The 17,956-nt window shown below is 38.7% G+C and overlaps 1 protein-coding gene across 1 annotated transcript; it reads right to left on the reverse strand.

The window, feature by feature from the left end:
* Positions 1–11,477: 11,477 nt before the first annotated feature.
* On the reverse strand, positions 11,478–13,142 carry Gk2 (glycerol kinase 2). The gene has a single exon (XM_008843695.1). The coding sequence runs from the start codon at positions 13,140–13,142 to the stop codon at positions 11,478–11,480; it is 1,665 nt and encodes a 554-aa protein (XP_008841917.1).
* Positions 13,143–17,956: the final 4,814 nt, after the last annotated feature.

Genomic DNA, 17,956 nt, shown 5'->3' on the forward strand with positions numbered 1-17,956 from the left:
AATTTCTATCTTTTTGAATAACTTAAGTAGTATTAGATGTAGATCCTCTTTAAATGTCTGATAGAATTCTGCTGTAAATCCATCTGGTCCTGGGATTTTTTTAGTTGGGAGGTTTTGTATTACTGTTTCAATTTCCTTATGTGTTATGGGTCTGTTTAAGCTGTTAATCTCTTCTTTGTTTAGTTTTGGTGGTTCCGATGCTTTTAGGTCCCCGTCCATTTCTTTTAGTTGTTCAAATTTAGTAGCATATAGGTTTTTAAAGTATTCCTTTGTAATGTTCTGGATCTCTTTGGCATCTGTTGTGATGCTTCCCCTTTCATCTCTGATTTTGTTGATTTGGAGATGCTCTTTCTTTTGGTTAACTGGGCTAGCGATCTATCAATCTTGCTTTTCTTCTCAAAGAACCAGCTCTTGGATTTGTTGATTTTTTGTATTGTCTTCTTTGTTTCTATTTCATTAATTTCTGCCCTGGTTTTTGTTATTTCTTCTTGTCTGCTGGGTTTGGGTTTCATTTGTTGTTGCTTTTCAAGTGTCTTGAGTTGCAATGTTAAGTCATTTGTGTTCTTTCTGATTTTTTAATGTAGGCACTTAGAGCTATAAACTTCCCTCTAAGGACTGCTTTCGGTGTATCCCAGAGGTTTTGTTGTGTTGTATTGTCCTTTCCGTTTAGTTCCAGGAATAGTTTTATTTCTTTAATTTCTCCTTTGACCCATTCATCATTCAGGAGTGTGCTGTTTAATCTCCATGTGTTCATGTGGTTACTGCGGTTTCTTCCAGTGTTGATTTTAAGCTTTATTGCATTGTGGTCTGATAGAATGCATGGAATTATTTCAATATTTTTGTATTTGTTGAGGTTTGTTTCATGCCCCAGTACATGGTCGATTTTGGAGAAGGTTCCCTGGGGCCCTGAATAGAAAGCATATTCTTTATTGCTTGGGTAGAATATTTGATAGATGTCTGTTAGGTCCATTTGATATACGGTATTGTTGAATTCCGATGTCTCTCTGTTAACTCTCTGCCCTGTTGACCTAGCTAATAGAGACAGTGGGGTATTGAAGTCCCCTGTTATTAATGAGTTGGGATTAATCTGGGTCTTAAAGTCCTGTAGTATTGTTTTTATGAAGTTGGCTGCACCAGAGTTTGGTGAATATATGTTCATGATTGTAATATCATCTTGGTTTATTGTTCCTTTGATGAGAATGAAGTGGCCATCTTTGTCTCTTCTGATTAGTTTTAGTTTAAAATGTATTTTTATAAGATATTAGAATTGCAATGCCTGCTTTTTTCTTAGTGCCAATTGCTTGGTATATTTCTTTCCATCCTTTCACCCTAATGGAGTGCCTGTCCTTGAAAGTGAGATGAGTTTTTTTTGCAGACAACAAAAAGATGGGTTTTGTGTCTTAATCCATTCACGTAGTCTGTGTCTTTTGACTGTGGAGTTCAGTCCATTAATATTACAGTTATTAATGAAAGATGTGTGTTGAGTCTTAACATTTTTATTTCTGTTCACATTCTTGATGTGCTGCGCATTTCCACAGTTATACCTTCATTGAATTTCTTTCTGTCACCCCTTGTGTGCAGTCATTCCTTTTTTCAGCTCTTCGTATTGCTTCAAGAACACTCTGAAGGGCTGGCTTTGTGGGCGTGAATTCAGCCTATTTATGTCATGGAAGATAGACATTTTGGCTGGGTAAAGTAATCTGGGTTGGCATCTGTGATCATTTAAAATTGGGAATACTTTGGTCCAGGCTCTTCTGGCTTTCATAGTTTGCACTGAAAAGTCATCTATAATCCTGATTACAGGGTTTTCCTTTATATGTGTCTTGTTTTTCTTTTGCAGCTTTCAGTATTGTCTCTGTTCTGAACATTTAGTGTTTTTACAGTAAAAACACTAAATGATGTGCTGTGGAGAGTTTCTTTTCTGGTCCTATTTGGTGTTTTATAAGCTTCTTGTATTTGTATGGGCATGTCTTTTTTTAATTTTTGGAAATTTTCTTCTACAATCCTGTTGAAGATCTGTTCCATGCCATTATCTTGAGATTCTTCTCCTTCCTGTATGCCTATGATTTGTAAGTTTATATTTTTTTTCATGGTGTCACACAGTTCTTGCATATTCCATTCTTGTGTTTTCTTAAATTTTTCATAATCATTGCTTGAGTGGTCTAAATTGTCCTCTTTATCTTCCAGTCTTGATGTTCTGTTTTCCATTTCATTCATCCTATTGGTGAGGCTTTCTCCTGTCATTTCTAATTGGCTTACTGGGTGTTTCACTTCCTTCTTCATTTCAGCCTGAGTAGTCTTCACTATTTCTAACTCTTTTCTGAATTCACTCAAAATGTTATCCCTGTGTTCCTCCAGTTCTTTGATTTCTTTGTTTGTGTGTTCTTTAAATTCACTGAATTCTTTTATTGTCTTTGTACTTGTTCTTTTGAGTTCCATGTCCTGTATTATCTCTAGGGAGTTCTCATTGTCTTCCTGTAGAGGACTATTGGTACTTGGTGAGGATATATTATTTTGGTTTTTCTTCTTCTTATTTTTTTCTCTGTGACTTTGACATGTGGCTTTCCTTGGTAGTTTCTGATTCTTGCAGAAGACTCAAGCCTTCCTTTGTTGAGTTTAGATCTGCTTCTTTTTGTAAACTTCATTTGCTTTTGTGGTTTACTTGTTGGGCATGAAATGCTGGTTGGTCTAGGCTTCGGGTTCTCTCTTTTGATTTTATATTGGAGTGGCCTAATTTCTTTTGTCTTCAAGAGTTCCCACAGAGGCCCAAGTGAGATGAGACTCAGATGCTCTCAGGCTTTCTCCTAAGGTCTGGGTCTCTCCAGGAAAATTCTATCCTCAGGAATTTGGGAGCTGGGCTGGCCTGGGAGAAGGGCCCAGGATAGATGCTGGTCTCAGGAAGCTGGTGGCTTTGCCACTCAGGGAAGTAAAGGGAAGTGAGGGCAGGGTCAGGCCCAGAGGGCTCCTGGGAACCGCAGGGAGGAACTGGGTTGGTCTGGATGCAAAGTATCAGGAAGCAGTGGTGGCTCTGGGCCCAGAGGTTAGCCCCTGTGTCTGGGGTGCCAAGACAAGAAATAGACCTGTACTCAGGCTACAAAGAAAGATGTGGTGGGGGAGCTGGGAGGGTGAAAGTGGCTGGGGGAGTCTAGGCAAGGTGGGAACACCGGACTTACCCAGGGAAGGTGCTTGTACCAGGACACTGGAGGCTGTGCAGCACAGGAAGCAAAGCTTTAACAATTTTTTAAAGAAATAGTCATTATTGAATAAGGAATGATTTCATTACAGTTCAGAATCTTATAGAATGTGCTGGGAATAATTTACAATAAAAGTTATATATGTGTATGTGAACCTGCCCATGCCACAAATTGTTCATTTGCCAAGACATAACTCTGAATTTCATAAGCAATTTCACTGATATGGTGATTGCCTTTAGTTCCATCTTGTGAAATGCATCATAGTACTGCTTTAGGTAAAGTCTAAGAAAACTGCTGCCAGCTCAGCAAATCTTAAGACTGCTATAATTTGAAACCTTGTCTTTAACATATTTTCCTAATATTTATGACAGTAAGTGATTTCACTTTTTACCAACTTTATTTTATATGATATTGGGCTAGATAATATTTCCAACTTTACCCAATTCTAGTCATTTTTAACATTGTGAACGTAATCTTGAGCTTTCTTTGGGAATATTGCTTTTGAGAATACTAAATTATGAAAAGGTTATCCTATTTCCAGGTGACTCACTTCCTCAGTTCTAAAACCATACCTGTTTTGTATTAGGAAGATGATTTTCTTCATTTTTCTCAGTTTTTTTTTTTTCGTTGTTGTTGTTTGTTTTATTGAGACAGGGTATCTCTGTTGCCCTAGCTGTCCTGGAATTGGCTGTGTAGACCAGAATGATCTCCATCTCATAGACATCCATCTGTCTCTGCCTCCCCAGTGCTTGCTTGGATTAAAGATCTGTGCCACCAAGCCTGGCTTGCTTAGTGTTCCTAATAGGGAAACTGAACTGATGGTTCACAACCACGCCCTACTTGAAACAGAATCAGGAAACAGTGAAAAAGTGATCAGCTGATTCAGTGAAATACACATGAGACAAAACCAAACCTTATCTGACAACAAGAGAAAGACAGGAGAGAGGTTGACAATTGCAGCTTCCTTCCTGTCCATCATTTTCTCTGATACTGCTCAGGTCGTACTGAGGTGGACACAGGAAGGAGTAGCTAAGCACATGACTTCCTTCATTTCAGAGGAAAACCTATATAGGCAAAGCAGAATTTTCCCTATATGTAGTTGTTAGAATATTTTTGTTGTATATTTTGCCTGGGTTTCTTCTGCAGTTACTAGTCTACACATAATGCTTTCTTACTTTGGTTTTGTAAACATTTTCTAAGGTTGCCTTTACTGATATTTGGAAAACATACTCTCATAACCAAATGTAAGACAGATTTGTGGGTTGTTTGCAATGAGCTGAATTTCAGATGGTTTAATAATCAACACAGTCTTACTGCTCTCTACTTTCTCACTAAGGGTCAATCAAGGCCTTCTTTCTTTTCATTTTCTAAAATAAATCATTTTATTGAGAGTTGACCTGCTAATGAACAGCAATGCATGCTAAACACAAAGAGGGCAAGGATCACATACAATATCTTCAAAGCTCAAATAGAGTGAGCTATAAAGGTTGTTGATGGGAACACTGGAGAATATTTAACTATTAAGTTTATTAAGTTTATTCATTTTATTTTGATGGAAGCAATAAGAATAGAGTACCCAGTCATCATTTCAGTGGGATGTTAAAGTAGGTGATTGACTAAGATGATATTGTATTTGTTCTAGTCTTTGCTGGAAGATTACCCTAGGGGATCTCATTAGTGACTATCCTCTTCATAAAAGGCATAGGAGCAAAATTTCCTTATCTAATAGGCATAGAGTTGGTGCATAATGTTCCACCTAAATGAAGAGTGCTTAATGTAATATTTAGGCTGAGGCATTGAGGCATCTTGTGAGCTAAACAACACTTCCCTGGGAGATTATGGGCACTACTATCAGTATAATAATACAAGTATCAGAGATCACACAAACAGCAATTCAGGACTCTGTGCAGGTTAGGAAGGAGAGATCCTTAATCTGTAAAGTCCAGTGTTTCCATGCCTATAGATGTCAGAAATTATGTAGCTGTTTAATGCCTCTCCTACATGATATTCAAATACTGTCTTTAATTAGATTTAATAGTACACCCATTTCTCTTTAGATAACTTTAATATTCCTTATATCCCTTGATCTTCTTTATTTCCCTTTTCATTCTCTCTTCTTGTTGGGTAAATTCATCCTCCAAGGAAAAGAGGGTGTGGGTCTAGAGACCCAGAGAGAAGCTGAGCACACTGAGACAAAGGAGGAGGAGTTGGTGCCATATTGGGAACAGTGAACAGCAGGCAAGTGGGTGATCCAGCCTGCTGTGGACCCCAAGGGGTGCCGTGGACCCTGAGGGGGCCTGTGGACATTGTGAGGATTCTGTGGACCCCGCATGAACCTCAAGGGGCAAGACAGTACATGGACAGCTGGTGAACTGAGGGCCAGGCATGGCAAGGAGCTCAAAGCTTGGTCGAAATGTAGAAGATGGACTATGGAAACTTAAGCTTTGTAAGTCACCCTTTCCTGAATGTCATATAAACCATGCTAAAACCCAAGATTGAAAAAGATAAAATATTTTTATCTAAAATAAAATATATTCTGATAGCCCTGGGGCCTCGGAGGGCATGGGTGGCATCTCTCAAGAAGGGGGAGGGGAAATTTAGTGTAATATATTGGCATAGCAAGCAGGAGAGAGGAATCACCAGAGTCCCAGGAAAACATGGGGATGTGGGCCTGGGAAAGCAGTGCTGTTCCAGCGAAAGGGAGCTGGGTTCAGAATCCCAAATCCAGAAGGGCAGAGATGGGTGCTTCATGGAGTCCTGTGAGGCAATGTGACACATCTGGGAGAAGCTGGAGGGAACTCAGGGGAGAGAGGCCAAACCCTATAAGTTTAAGGGGGCTAGCTATGCTCCCATGCATTATACAATGACTCATGAAATACATAATTAGAATGACCCAGACGAGGATGAAATCAAAGGCAAAAATCCCAGGGCCACAGCTATGTTGTAAACATGGGGAAATAGCTTAGTTGCTACAAAATGGAGTCCACCTCCACGTGGTTGAAAACTTAAAGATTACAGAGAGCCTGGAAAATATCTTACAAACAAGAGAGGAGCTCAGAGAGGGGGTATGGCCACTTTGAGTAATAAAAGATTTGCCAAAGGCAGGGGAAGCTGTAAAGGCTAGGGAGGTGCTGACAGATTCAGTTTCAATCTCAGAGCTTGAGAGAGAAAAACAAAAAACAAAAAACAAAACAAAACAAAAGAGAAAACAGAACATTTTAACCTGTGCAATGTTAGGGGACTAGGGGTCCAAGGACTCAGGAAAAAAGATAGATAGTAGTGAAAAAAGAAACAACCTAAAAATAAAAGTAGCTAAAGCTGCCCCTCAGATTCAACCTTTGATTCAAAAAGAGAAAAAAGCTAACAGTACTGTAACTAGGAAATACTCCACACTGGAGCTGTTAAAACTAGGAAAGACAAACAAGTGATCAGAGAGCCCCCTCACCATGTGACTCTTGAGGGTGCAGGACAGGAGAGCAAATAATGCCAGTCTAAGTCCTTCAGAAGCATCACAACTGAGTTATATAACTACCCATCCATCCTTGCGACATGGGCTGTTCAACCTAGGCCAATGCAGGAGGCGGGAGTGGGGAGAAATCAGTCCTTAATTGGATGGCTGGTGCAAGGCATTAAAGATACATGGTCATCACCAAGGGAGACTCCCATGATTAGCAGGGGCTGGAGGACTACAGAGGAGTGACAGGCATTACTGATAGAACCAGGTATGAGAAAAGCAATATATGCTACCCAGTTTACTGAGCCAGATAAAACTGTGGTCACCAGAGATATAAAAGACAACTTAATTCAACTGGGACCTTGAGAATGGTTTAGAGCTTTTAATGGTTTCGCTAAGTCCTTTAATGGGACAGGATCTTTGTAAAGTGAGAGAGGCTTTAGCAGATCTAAGTGACTGACCAGCATGTAAAACATGTCTGTAGAATAACAGACCACCCAACAAGAGCTATAAAAGGGATGAGACAGAAGAAATGGTCTGTTTGAGTTACTTGAAGACAAATGTGACAAGATTTATGTTGAGCCCAAATTCCCAAAGAAAAAATTGATAGAAAACCAAATTCTGTACTAAGGAGTTTCTGGAAGGGTTTAAAACCAGAAGAACAGTTTGCAAAAGGCATTCAAAGGACAAAAACTGTCCCAGGGGTGGTTAAGAATCCCCAAAGCTTAAATAAGTTGCATTTCTCTCCTGAGAAAGGCTATGCTAGGAATGGAGGCAGTTTTCCCTACCAAGGCTTCCCCCCAGCAGCCAGGTATGGTCAATGGAGAGATGACAGATATGACTGCAGCCAGGAAGCAGACCCAGGGCCTGTCTGACTCAGGGAACCAACAGGTACAGCCAGGGAGAAGAGAAACTCACTGCCTCCTTAGCCCAGTTCAGGGTCAGGTAACTGGAGCCAGCACCTATAAGTATATCAAGGATAAAAGAATACAAAGAGACTCCATGTAAGATCCCCAGAATGCAGAATGACCACAAAGTGATAACTAAAGATAATAAAGAACTAACCAAATTAATGCCTCTTACCAATGGTATGGTACCTAACAAAAAGCAATTAATATGAATAGATAAAACCTTTCCATGCTGTTTTAGGCCCTATCTATGATTGATTTAATATATGATGTTAACCTTTGAATGTTTTACAGATGTGAAACCCATTTGAAGATACCTGAAGAAACAAAGGCTAGCTATATCTGTAAGATTCCTGGGAGTTTTATGGTTGGGTAAGATAAAAACAGAGGCTCCCAAAACTATAGAACTATTAAGAAAAACTACAGTACCAGGGGTGGGTTGCCTCCCTAGTAGCTATTGGTCAGAGAGAGATCCTAGAGGTCCTCAGATTCAACAAGGCTATTGCCACTAATGTTAGTTGTACACTAGAAAAGTTGGTAAGGCCATGTTGCTAATGACACTGCATGATGTGAGCTTGGGAGAAGAAAAGATGGAGCTGAAACTAAGACAAAAACTCTATGCCACTGGATGGATGGCTTTCATAGGGCCAGAAAGTGCTATGAAGATGGTTGGGGAAGAAAGAATCCCCTATGATTCTACTTGACAATGGACCACGAGTGCTGCACACTATGGACATGCTAAGCAATGCCTGCTAGTGCAATAATGATTTGATTAACATAAGTACAACTGACAAATTTCTAATTGGATAAGGCCCACCCCTAGTACTGTAGACCAGGCCAACCTCCTGTGTCAGGGAAGGCTCCAGGCTCCAGTGGGGAAGTTCTTGCAAGTATACTGTTTAATGAATATGGTACACCTACTCAGATATCTTCTAGGTATTTGCATTTATATTCATGCTTGTTTAGATGTGTCTACTTCCATCTATTTGTCTGTGTAGTAGGGGAAAACATCACTAAGATAGATCAGCAGCCATGTCTTGAAGATGAATGATGGGAGAGGCCCAAGAGATCACTAGCTCACCATGATACAAGAGATATCATCCTGCATCTGTCACCCCCTCCAAGACTCAGGGACCCTTGCAGAAGACTGGCAGAAAGATTGTAAGAGCCGGAGGAAGGGGTGGACTGTTGGGTAAATTTGTCCTCTGAGGAAATGAGGGGGTAGTTCTAGAGACCCAGAGAGAAGTGGAGCACACTGGGAAAAAGGAAGAGGAGTTGGTGCCATTTTGGGAGCAGTGAACAGCAGGTGGGCAGGTGAGCCTGCCTGCTGTGGACCCCATGGGGCACTGTGGACCCCGGGAGGCGCCGTGGACCCTGAGTGGTGCTGTGGGCCTTGTGAGGACCCTGTGGACCCTGCATGGACCACAAGGAGCAAGATGATGCATGAACAGCTGGCAAACTTCAGGCAGGGCATGATGAGGATCTCAAAGCTTAGTCAAAATATAAGAAATAGACTATGGAAGCTTATGCTTTATAAGTCACCCTTTCCTGGAATATCATATAAACCATGCTAAAACCCAAATAAAAGACATTCTGTCAGTTTGTTAGCCCTTGGGCCTCAGAGGGTGTGGACGGGGGTCCCTCAAGAAGCGAGAGGGGAAAATTTAGTGTAACACTTGTTTTCTACTTCCTCTGTTCCCAATCACTACTTATTGATTTACAAAAATAGTATCAGAAATAGATGCCGTTTATTCCATTGTTTGGTGTTCCAGTTCATCCTCTTTCACTCACACATGTGAATCACACTAAATGATGATTTGCTGTTTTGTAATATGTGTAGCAAGACCCCACCACTGCAATTTAGCCATGTAGTTCTACTTAGTGGCAGTACAGAGAAATTATTGACTAATGTTATCATAGATAACAAAAAATCTTTTTAGTCTTCCAGCAGAATACTATTATTTAACAATATCATATGAGGTAAATTATGAAAATGAGATGTTCAAAGCAAGGATACTTTTTAAAAAAGAAGTAATCTGACAGTCACAGGAACGTATATCCAGAAAGAATGTGATTGAGATGCTGTGTATGAAGTCTTTGAGCCTGATTTTTTTCTCAAGCTATCTTTGAGAGCCTTAAATAAATTTGCAATAGGACCCAGGCTGAGAATTATGATCAGATAATTTAAATGAGAAATTAATTTCTTCTAAATAATGCTAAACATTATCATGTACTTCTCTAGTCTAGTCACACAAATGACTTCAGGTATAGCTCAGCGATTTGCCACAGGCAGGAACTGAGGCTACTACATACAATCAACTGTTGAATCAATGAGGATCCTCCAGTACTCACAGCAGAGATGCAAAGATTAAATGCCTTGAGCAAACTGCTTATGTTTAGTCAGAGTTTGAAAAGAAATTTCAATAGTTTTTTTTGAAGTATAATAAATATTTTATAAATTGAACTTAAAGTGCTCAAACTCATTAGATGTACTCATTCTTGAATTCATCATCATCACTAATATAATAAATATATTGGTTACCCCTCCAATCTCCTTTATGCCCCTTTATGTCCATGTTTCCTACCTCTTTTTGCCCACTCCCCATCCTTCCTCCCCAGCTCCCAATCAGTCGCTGATGGCTCTCTATCATTATATAATAGTTTGTGTTTTCTAAAATGTATGTGAAGATGATTGTACATTGTACATTTTTTCTGGCTTATTTTACTCAGCTTATTTTGAAATTCATGTGTGTTATAGTGAATATCAATAGTTCAGTTCTTTTCACTGTTAAATAGTGTTCCAAGGAATGAATATACCACACTTCTTCTGTTCAGTGACTGATGAACATAGGACCTGAGTTCACCAATGGGCCGTAACAAGTGCTATGAAGAAGTTTTTGTACAGATGCTCTCATTTCTTTCAGGAATGTATATAGGATTATATGATAAAATATACATTTATTTTTGTACAAAGCTGTCAAACTGTTTTCCAAATGTTTGCATACTCATGAGAAGGATATGAGAAACAGTTCTTCTGTACCTTTATCACAATTGGGTACACTATTGGTCCTAAGTTTCAACAGTCTAATTACTATATAGTTACAGCTCATGCCATTTTTCTTTTGAAATTGGTAAAGTACATGGATTGGATGGTTTCTTTAATTACACTGACTTTATTACTGTATTTTTGCATTTTCTCATTGGTCATGATGCATTGTCCTTTTATATTATATATTGTTAAATAAAACTTGCCAAAAGTGTTGTTTAGAATATTTGTGTCTATATTTATAAAGACATTAGTCTGTAGCTTATATATTGTTTTAATAATCTTTTTTATCTTTAAATTAATATTTAATGCAGTAATCCATAGCCTTTTATTTTTCCAGCCTAGTTATGAGACAACTAATAAAAGAGCAAGACATAAGAAATAATGTTCAAATCACAATATATTTCCCTATCAATGTAAAATGTTCCTAATGTGGAGTACTGGATTTTTAGGATAATGTTTTTCCTGATAAATCTTATGCAAACATGTTGCCACAAAACACATCTGTACTAATCAAGTCAAGGCATCTCTGCTCCAACCTACTGGCTACAATGTGCTCTTAATTTATAAGTGTAGTCCTCCATATGATATAGAATTTTATAGATACCATATAAATACTCAAGAGAAAGACAGAGAAGTGCCTTTTTCCCATATGACAATCTCAACTATTGATGTTAAAACATATGAAAAATTTCCATAATATATCGTTGTGTTTTATTTCAAGCTTTTATTTCAACATACATGTGTAGGGCCTTCATGGGTCGTGGAGCAAGTGGTTTATAAATAAAATCAGTCTGTAACAGTGTAAGAGACAGTATTCATCGGTTCTTTCATTTGTGTAAAATCTCTCACATCTTGGAGGTCTGTGGTTGGAACTACTCTTGTAGACTTGAGACATATCTTGCTCCAATTAATAATGTCATGCTACCCACTATAAAAAAGCCCAAGGGCAGACAGGAGAAGACAGCACTGTCCTTTCTTTCAGGAACCTGGGAAGTCACCCAACCCATTGACTTCATCACTGCTTTCTTCCATGTTGAATAACGGATTTCACTTTCTGTGGCTTGGATTTGTGGTTCATACCGCTCGGTTAAGGTAGCTGACAAATCATCAAGATCAAGACTCCAAACCTCTATTTCTTCTGCAGCCCCAGCTGCCATGGCAACTCCTAGTGCTGTTGTTTCAGGCATTACAGACTTCACTACTGGAATATGCAGGATATCTGCCTGTAGTTGCATAAGAATTTTGCTGTTGGTCATTTCTCCATCTACCTGCAAATGACTGAGTGGAATCCCACAGTCACGGTTCATGGCATCCAGAATCTCCCGGGTTTGGAAACAAACAGCTTCTAATGCAGCAAAGGCAATATGACATTTATTGGTGAACTGAGTGAGACCACAGATAATTCCTCTTGCGCTGGGTTCCCAATAAGGTGCATATAACCCTGAAAAGGCTGGGACAAAGTAACAGCCATAAGAAGTACCCACTTCTTTAGCAAGTGTTTCGATTTCATCTGACTTTGATATAATTTCAAAATTGTCTCTAAGCCAGCAAATAACAGCACCCGCTATAGCGACGGAACCTTCTAATGCATAACATGCCGGCTTGTTTTTGCCTAGTTTGTAAGCCACTGTGGTCAGAAGACCATGCTCAGAAAATACACGTTTATGGCCTGTATTACATAGTAAGAAACAACCTGTTCCATATGTGTTTTTGGCTTGACCTTCCTGGAAGCACATCTGTCCTACCAATGCAGCAGACTGGTCTCCCAAACACCCAGATATCGGCACACCTTCCAGGGTCCCTGCTTTCAGGAGACCATAGATCTCAGAAGAGCTGCACACGTTTGGAAGAATGTTCATTGGAATTTCAAAAAAGTCGCAGAGCTCTTTATCCCATTCCAAAGAGTGGATGTTGAAGAGCATTGTTCTGCTAGCATTTGTTACGTCCGTACAGTGGACACCTCCATTGATGCCTCCTGTCATACTCCAGATAAGCCAGGAATCGATGGTCCCGAAAAGAGCCCTGCCTTCTTCAACGGCCCTTTGAACGGTTCTTAAGTTGTCAAGCATCCATCGCAGTTTCACTGCACTGAAGTAGGTGCTGAGGGGAAGGCCAGTCTTAGACTTTACAAAGTTACTATTTCCCGGGATTTTCCTACTGAGAACCTCCACGGTAGATTGGGTTCTGAGATCAAGCCACACCATGGCATTGTAGAGAGGGTCCCCTGTGAACTTGTCCCAGACCACGGTGGTTTCCCTCTGGTTGCTGACACCAATAGCTTTGATGTTGGAAATATCAATATTCATTTCAGTAAGTTTCTCACAGGTTCTCTCTATACATTCATAGACAGATTGAAGAATTTCCTTGGCGTCTTGTTCCACCCATCCTTCTTTTGGAAACTCTTGTGTTAATTCGACTTGATGATGACAAAGTAGTTCTGCTGTTTTTGAGTTGAAAACCAGAAAGCGAGTGGAGTTGGTGCCCTGGACCACCGCTCCCACCAACGGCCCCACAGAGGCTGGCTTTGAGGCTGCCATGAAACCCCGTGGCTGCAGCAGTCTAAGACTGTTTCCCTGGTGATGGCCAGTAGGGTGAAGGGATGTAGCACAGCAAGAACGCTGGGATGCGCAGGCGCAGCTGCCGGGCCATGTAGCTTCCGGTAACCTTGCCCTGGGACTCAGTCCCTTTGAGGAAGCCCCGCCTCCATTCACTTCTTGCTACTTCAAGTGATCTAAGTAAAAACATTCAGTGTATTTCTCTATGTGATGACAGCGGCCGGGCTTCTCTGGTCTTCTCTTCCCAGATTTCGGTTCTGCTGTAGCTACTTCATGTTTTGCGTTTTGTTTTACTCTGGCTACCTGTAGAGGTTTTTGTTTGTTTGTTTGTTTTTTAATGGACCACTTTCATTTTATTCGAATGTGCCTTGCTAGATTTTTTTTTTCTCCCTTCTGTGCTTGGTGTTAATTGTGTTACTTAAATCTGAAGGTTTACAACTTTCTACAAGCTTGGAAAATTCTGGCCATTATTTCTTCAAATATTTTATTCTCTCTTCTCTGTTTTATAAAGTTTCAAATGTCACACAATAAACTTATAAGGTCACTGGCGTTTTACTAATTATAATTATCTTTTTTGTATTTAAAATTTCAGTTTATGATGGCTCTATCTTCAAGCCTGCTAACCTTCAATATCTAATGATACTCTTAATACATCTAGTGTATTTTTCCACTTCACATGTAGTTTTCATTCCTAGAAGTTCAATTGAAATCTTTTACCTATCTACTGAACTTTTATTTTTTTGAACATATGGAGTATAGTTAAAATAACTTTTAATTTCAGTTTTTGCTCTTACTAACATCTGTGTCAATTTCTGTTCAATTTTGATTGGATTAACTTATTATGACTTGTATCTCCCTGTTCTTTTTAATGTCTGAAGATTTTTTAATATTTATTTTTAATTATATATGCATATGTATGTCTGTTAGTATGTGCATGTGAGTGCTGGTGCTTGGGGAGGTCAAAAGAGGGCATTAGACCTCCTGGAGCTGGAGTTAGAGGCAGTTGTGAGCTGCCTGACATAGGTACTGGGAACTGAACTCAGGTCCTCTGCAAGAGTAGTACTTGCCTCTTAACCACTGAGCTATGTCTCTAGCCTCTGATAATTTCAAATTAAATGTCAGATATCGTGAATTCTGCTTGCTTGGCTACTGGGTACATTTCTATTTCCACTAATCTTCTAAAGTTTTGTTCTGAGATGTAGATAAGTTACTTGGTAATAGGCTGCCTCTTTCTGCTTTTACTTAAAATTATTCTTTGGTAATTTCATAATGTACACAATGTATTTATATCATATCCATCCTCTGCTCTTCGAGCTACAATAATGACCAGTCTGGGAAGAGATGCACTTTGGTGCAATAGTGACATGAATGTTACAGGAGTAGCCAACAGCTTCCTAATTGGATTTAAGAGCTACTTACTCCACAGGAGAGAACTCATACCTGGTACTGTAAAGCTGGCCAAACACCCATGGCTGGGGAGATTATAGGCCCTAAGGGAGAATCTGGTACTGTTATTTAGCTAAGTTAGTGTAGTATCAAACTGTCTTCTAAATCCCTACCCTTATACCTATAGATATTGCAGCTCTCATCTCTCATTAGGCAAGCACCTTTATTTTTGCAGTAGATGGTGACTAATACAGAGAGTCATAACTAGTCAAAGTCGAATAAGAGAATAAGTGACTGTGGCATGATGGATTCTAAACAGGACTATACCCCAATTTCTCCAAGGCTCAGGAAACATCATGGAGGAGGGGCTAGAAATGTTGTAAGAGCCAGTAGACAGGGGTCACTGCTGCAGAATAGTGTCTTTCGGGCATGACAGGGCCATTACACTCTTGAACTCACAGCACTGTGCTTGCCTGCACTGACATGCACAAGAGCAAGCCAGTAACACTCTGGTGTGACTTTTAAGATGTGTTAGGTGAAATAATGACCATACTGTCCATGGCTAATTATTCTCCTTAATGTGAAGTGATTTTTTTTCTGTGTACTTTATCCAGTGTCCATGGAAAATGGTGTTATTGTGGCTGATGGGAATAGTCACAGTACCCAGTCCTCAGCTGAGATGGGCAGAGTCAGCTCTTTTATTCCATTTCTGCCAGAGTGAAAAATCCACTGAACGGAGACTTAAAAGTTTACATTAGTTGTGAAATTGGTAAGTCTGTAATTATTTAATCAGTAGTTAAAATTCATTTAATATACACTCAATGGATGGTAACAGGGCATTTGAGTTAGCTTAAAGATGAGACCCATTTATTCCTAATGAAAACCAACCAGAACAATATGGAAAAAAACAGAATGATTCTGTTATTTCACTATGTAACTGGATCTTATTTTCCATTAAGTGAATCATTCAATAATTATAAAGTCAGAGAAACAGGTAACACTCAGACGTAATCTAAATAGTATGGAAGGACACAATCAAGAGCAGGTGCAGATTTTCCTGGTCTTCACTCAGCTTGAAAATTCTGTCAGGGCTGCCACATCAGTTTAGCATACTCTATCTGAATTTTTGTGTAACATATTGTATTTAAATTGCTTTCAATTTTTTCTCCCCAAGTGTTTGGCAGTAGTAAAACATTTATGTATAGATTAATCTCTACAGTAAAAAGATTTAAGGTTTATTTCTTTGTATCCCCTCTTTATAGTCACAATATATGCCTGCAAGTGTTCCCACTCTCATTAGTTTTTGAATTTTGGATTACTGTAGATAAGTAATTTCTTTTTAGCATAAGTACTGAATTATAAAGTTTTCTGTTCTGTTTATAAAGAAATGGTTTATATAAATTCATTAATGATAATCTGTAGATATCAAATGGGTAAGTGTCTCAAATTAGTTTAGAAAATTGACTAATTGATTTTGTTTAACAAACTTAGTCTTTAAGAAACCAACGGAATAAAAAACTAAAGAGTTTAAAATAACACTAACATTGCTTACAATTAAAGATAAAAGGTTTTGACTTATCTATAGTAGCTTCTAGTTATTCTGATTTTGAATGCCTCTGAAATATTCACTAGTAGTACTCTGTTCAACTATACAGGGAAATTATTTTATTAATTAATTTATTTTATTATTTTATTTGTGATATACAAATGCAAATGCATTAAAAGTGAATATACTATATAAAATAGCACTCCCCTGACCCAATTAGAATGCTTTATTCACAGAATTTTAATGTGAGTATGGACTTGTTAAAGATAGAGGTGTTACCCTAACTGACTTCATGTGCTTCTTATTTACCTTCAAGACTAGTCTTCTAGAGGGCAACAACTTCTCTGCTCTTCCTTCCCTCCCCTCCCCATCTCCCTTTCCTGCCCTCATTCTTTCCCCTCCCTTCTTCCCTTCCCTTTTTTTAAAGACAGGATATCACATTGTAGCCCAGGCTGGCCTGGTAATCATTGTGTGGCCCATCCTGCCCAGAGCTCACAATTTTCCTGCCTCAGCCTTCCAAGTGTTCAGATTACAGTCTTGTACCACTATTCCTAGCTGCAATTCTTCATTTAAAATATTTATGTGATTTCCACACTGGAAAGCTTAAAGTTCATTCATTCATTCATACATTTACTAATTTAACAAATATATCTACAGGTTGCTATATATGAGTTATATATAATAATATAGTGATACATAAAACATTGCGCTCACTATAGCTATGCTAAATATAGTTAAGAAGCATACTAGCAAAATTTATTCATCTTTGATGGCAAATCTCCCTGTGCACATCCTGTTTTAGGGAGCAATTTACTTAATTTTTCTTTTTCCTTGTCAACTCCCCCACACTGTAAGTTCAGTAAGAACAAGGAACTGGATATTCCTTTACTCACAAGCTGTCTGAAATATAGGCACTCAAAAAAGTATTTGTTGAAGAATTTAATGAATGTCATCATTTATGGTCCTTGCTTGGTTAAGTAATTATGATAAAGTAAAGATATTTTTACTTATTTTTACATAGTACTTTAACATGGAGTTTTAATTGATCTATGAAATCAGTTATGCCCCAAAGGAATATCTTTAAGTCTCATTTTAGGAGTCCTTAAAAATGTATACTCATTAATGACCTTAAGAAAAGAACAAAGAAGGCAGTTATTACAGAAAAAAAACTTAATGTAAAAGAGATATCAACTCCTCAGACCTGGGAACATTTGCAAGGGAAAACACTGCAGAAAGTAGTCTCCAACTCCTTTCCATTTAGGGAAACACTCCTACATTTCCCAGTTTGAGAAGATTATTTTCAGTCTGATATTATAACTTTACTATAGGCCTCTGTTGAAACTACATTTTGAATGGAAGGAAAAGGGTGTAAGAAAGGAAATTAAATTTTGATGCAGGTCAAAATTATTCTATAAAATGCAGAACATAGTAAAGGTTTGTAAAAGTAGAGCAGGTGTGTTTCACAAATATCCACTTCCTTTAAGTGATCAGAGACAAGCTGAGACAGATGGCATCTGGGACAGCAGGCCTGAAAATGAGAATAGGCATGTTCAGGGAAGTGCGGCTGGAGGCCAGGCACTCTTCACAAGGGGTATCTGAGAGCCACAAAAAACTTCACCATAAGTCATTATGTCCTTACCTGGTATTATTCTGGATATGTCAAAAACCTCATCCCCAATTCAGAATGTTTTTCTACCACAACTAATATCTCTTATTTATTTTTGTTTTTTTATGTGTGTGAGTGTTTTGCATATATGTATGTAAGAGCACCACTTGTGTGCAGTGCTCAAGGAGGTCAGAAAAGGTGTCAGATTCCCTAGAACTGGAATTATCCATGGTTGTTAGCCATCATGTGTGAACTAGA

The sequence above is a fragment of the Nannospalax galili genome, unplaced genomic scaffold (assembly GCF_000622305.1).
Source record: "Nannospalax galili isolate Female #2095 unplaced genomic scaffold, S.galili_v1.0 scaffold440, whole genome shotgun sequence".
Classification (NCBI taxonomy): domain Eukaryota; kingdom Metazoa; phylum Chordata; class Mammalia; order Rodentia; family Spalacidae; genus Nannospalax; species Nannospalax galili.

Coding starts and splice junctions, on each gene's coding strand:
- Gk2 (XM_008843695.1), bottom strand. CDS start 13,142: ATGGCAGCCTCAAAGCCAGCCTCTGTGGGGCCGTTGGTGGGAGCGGTG.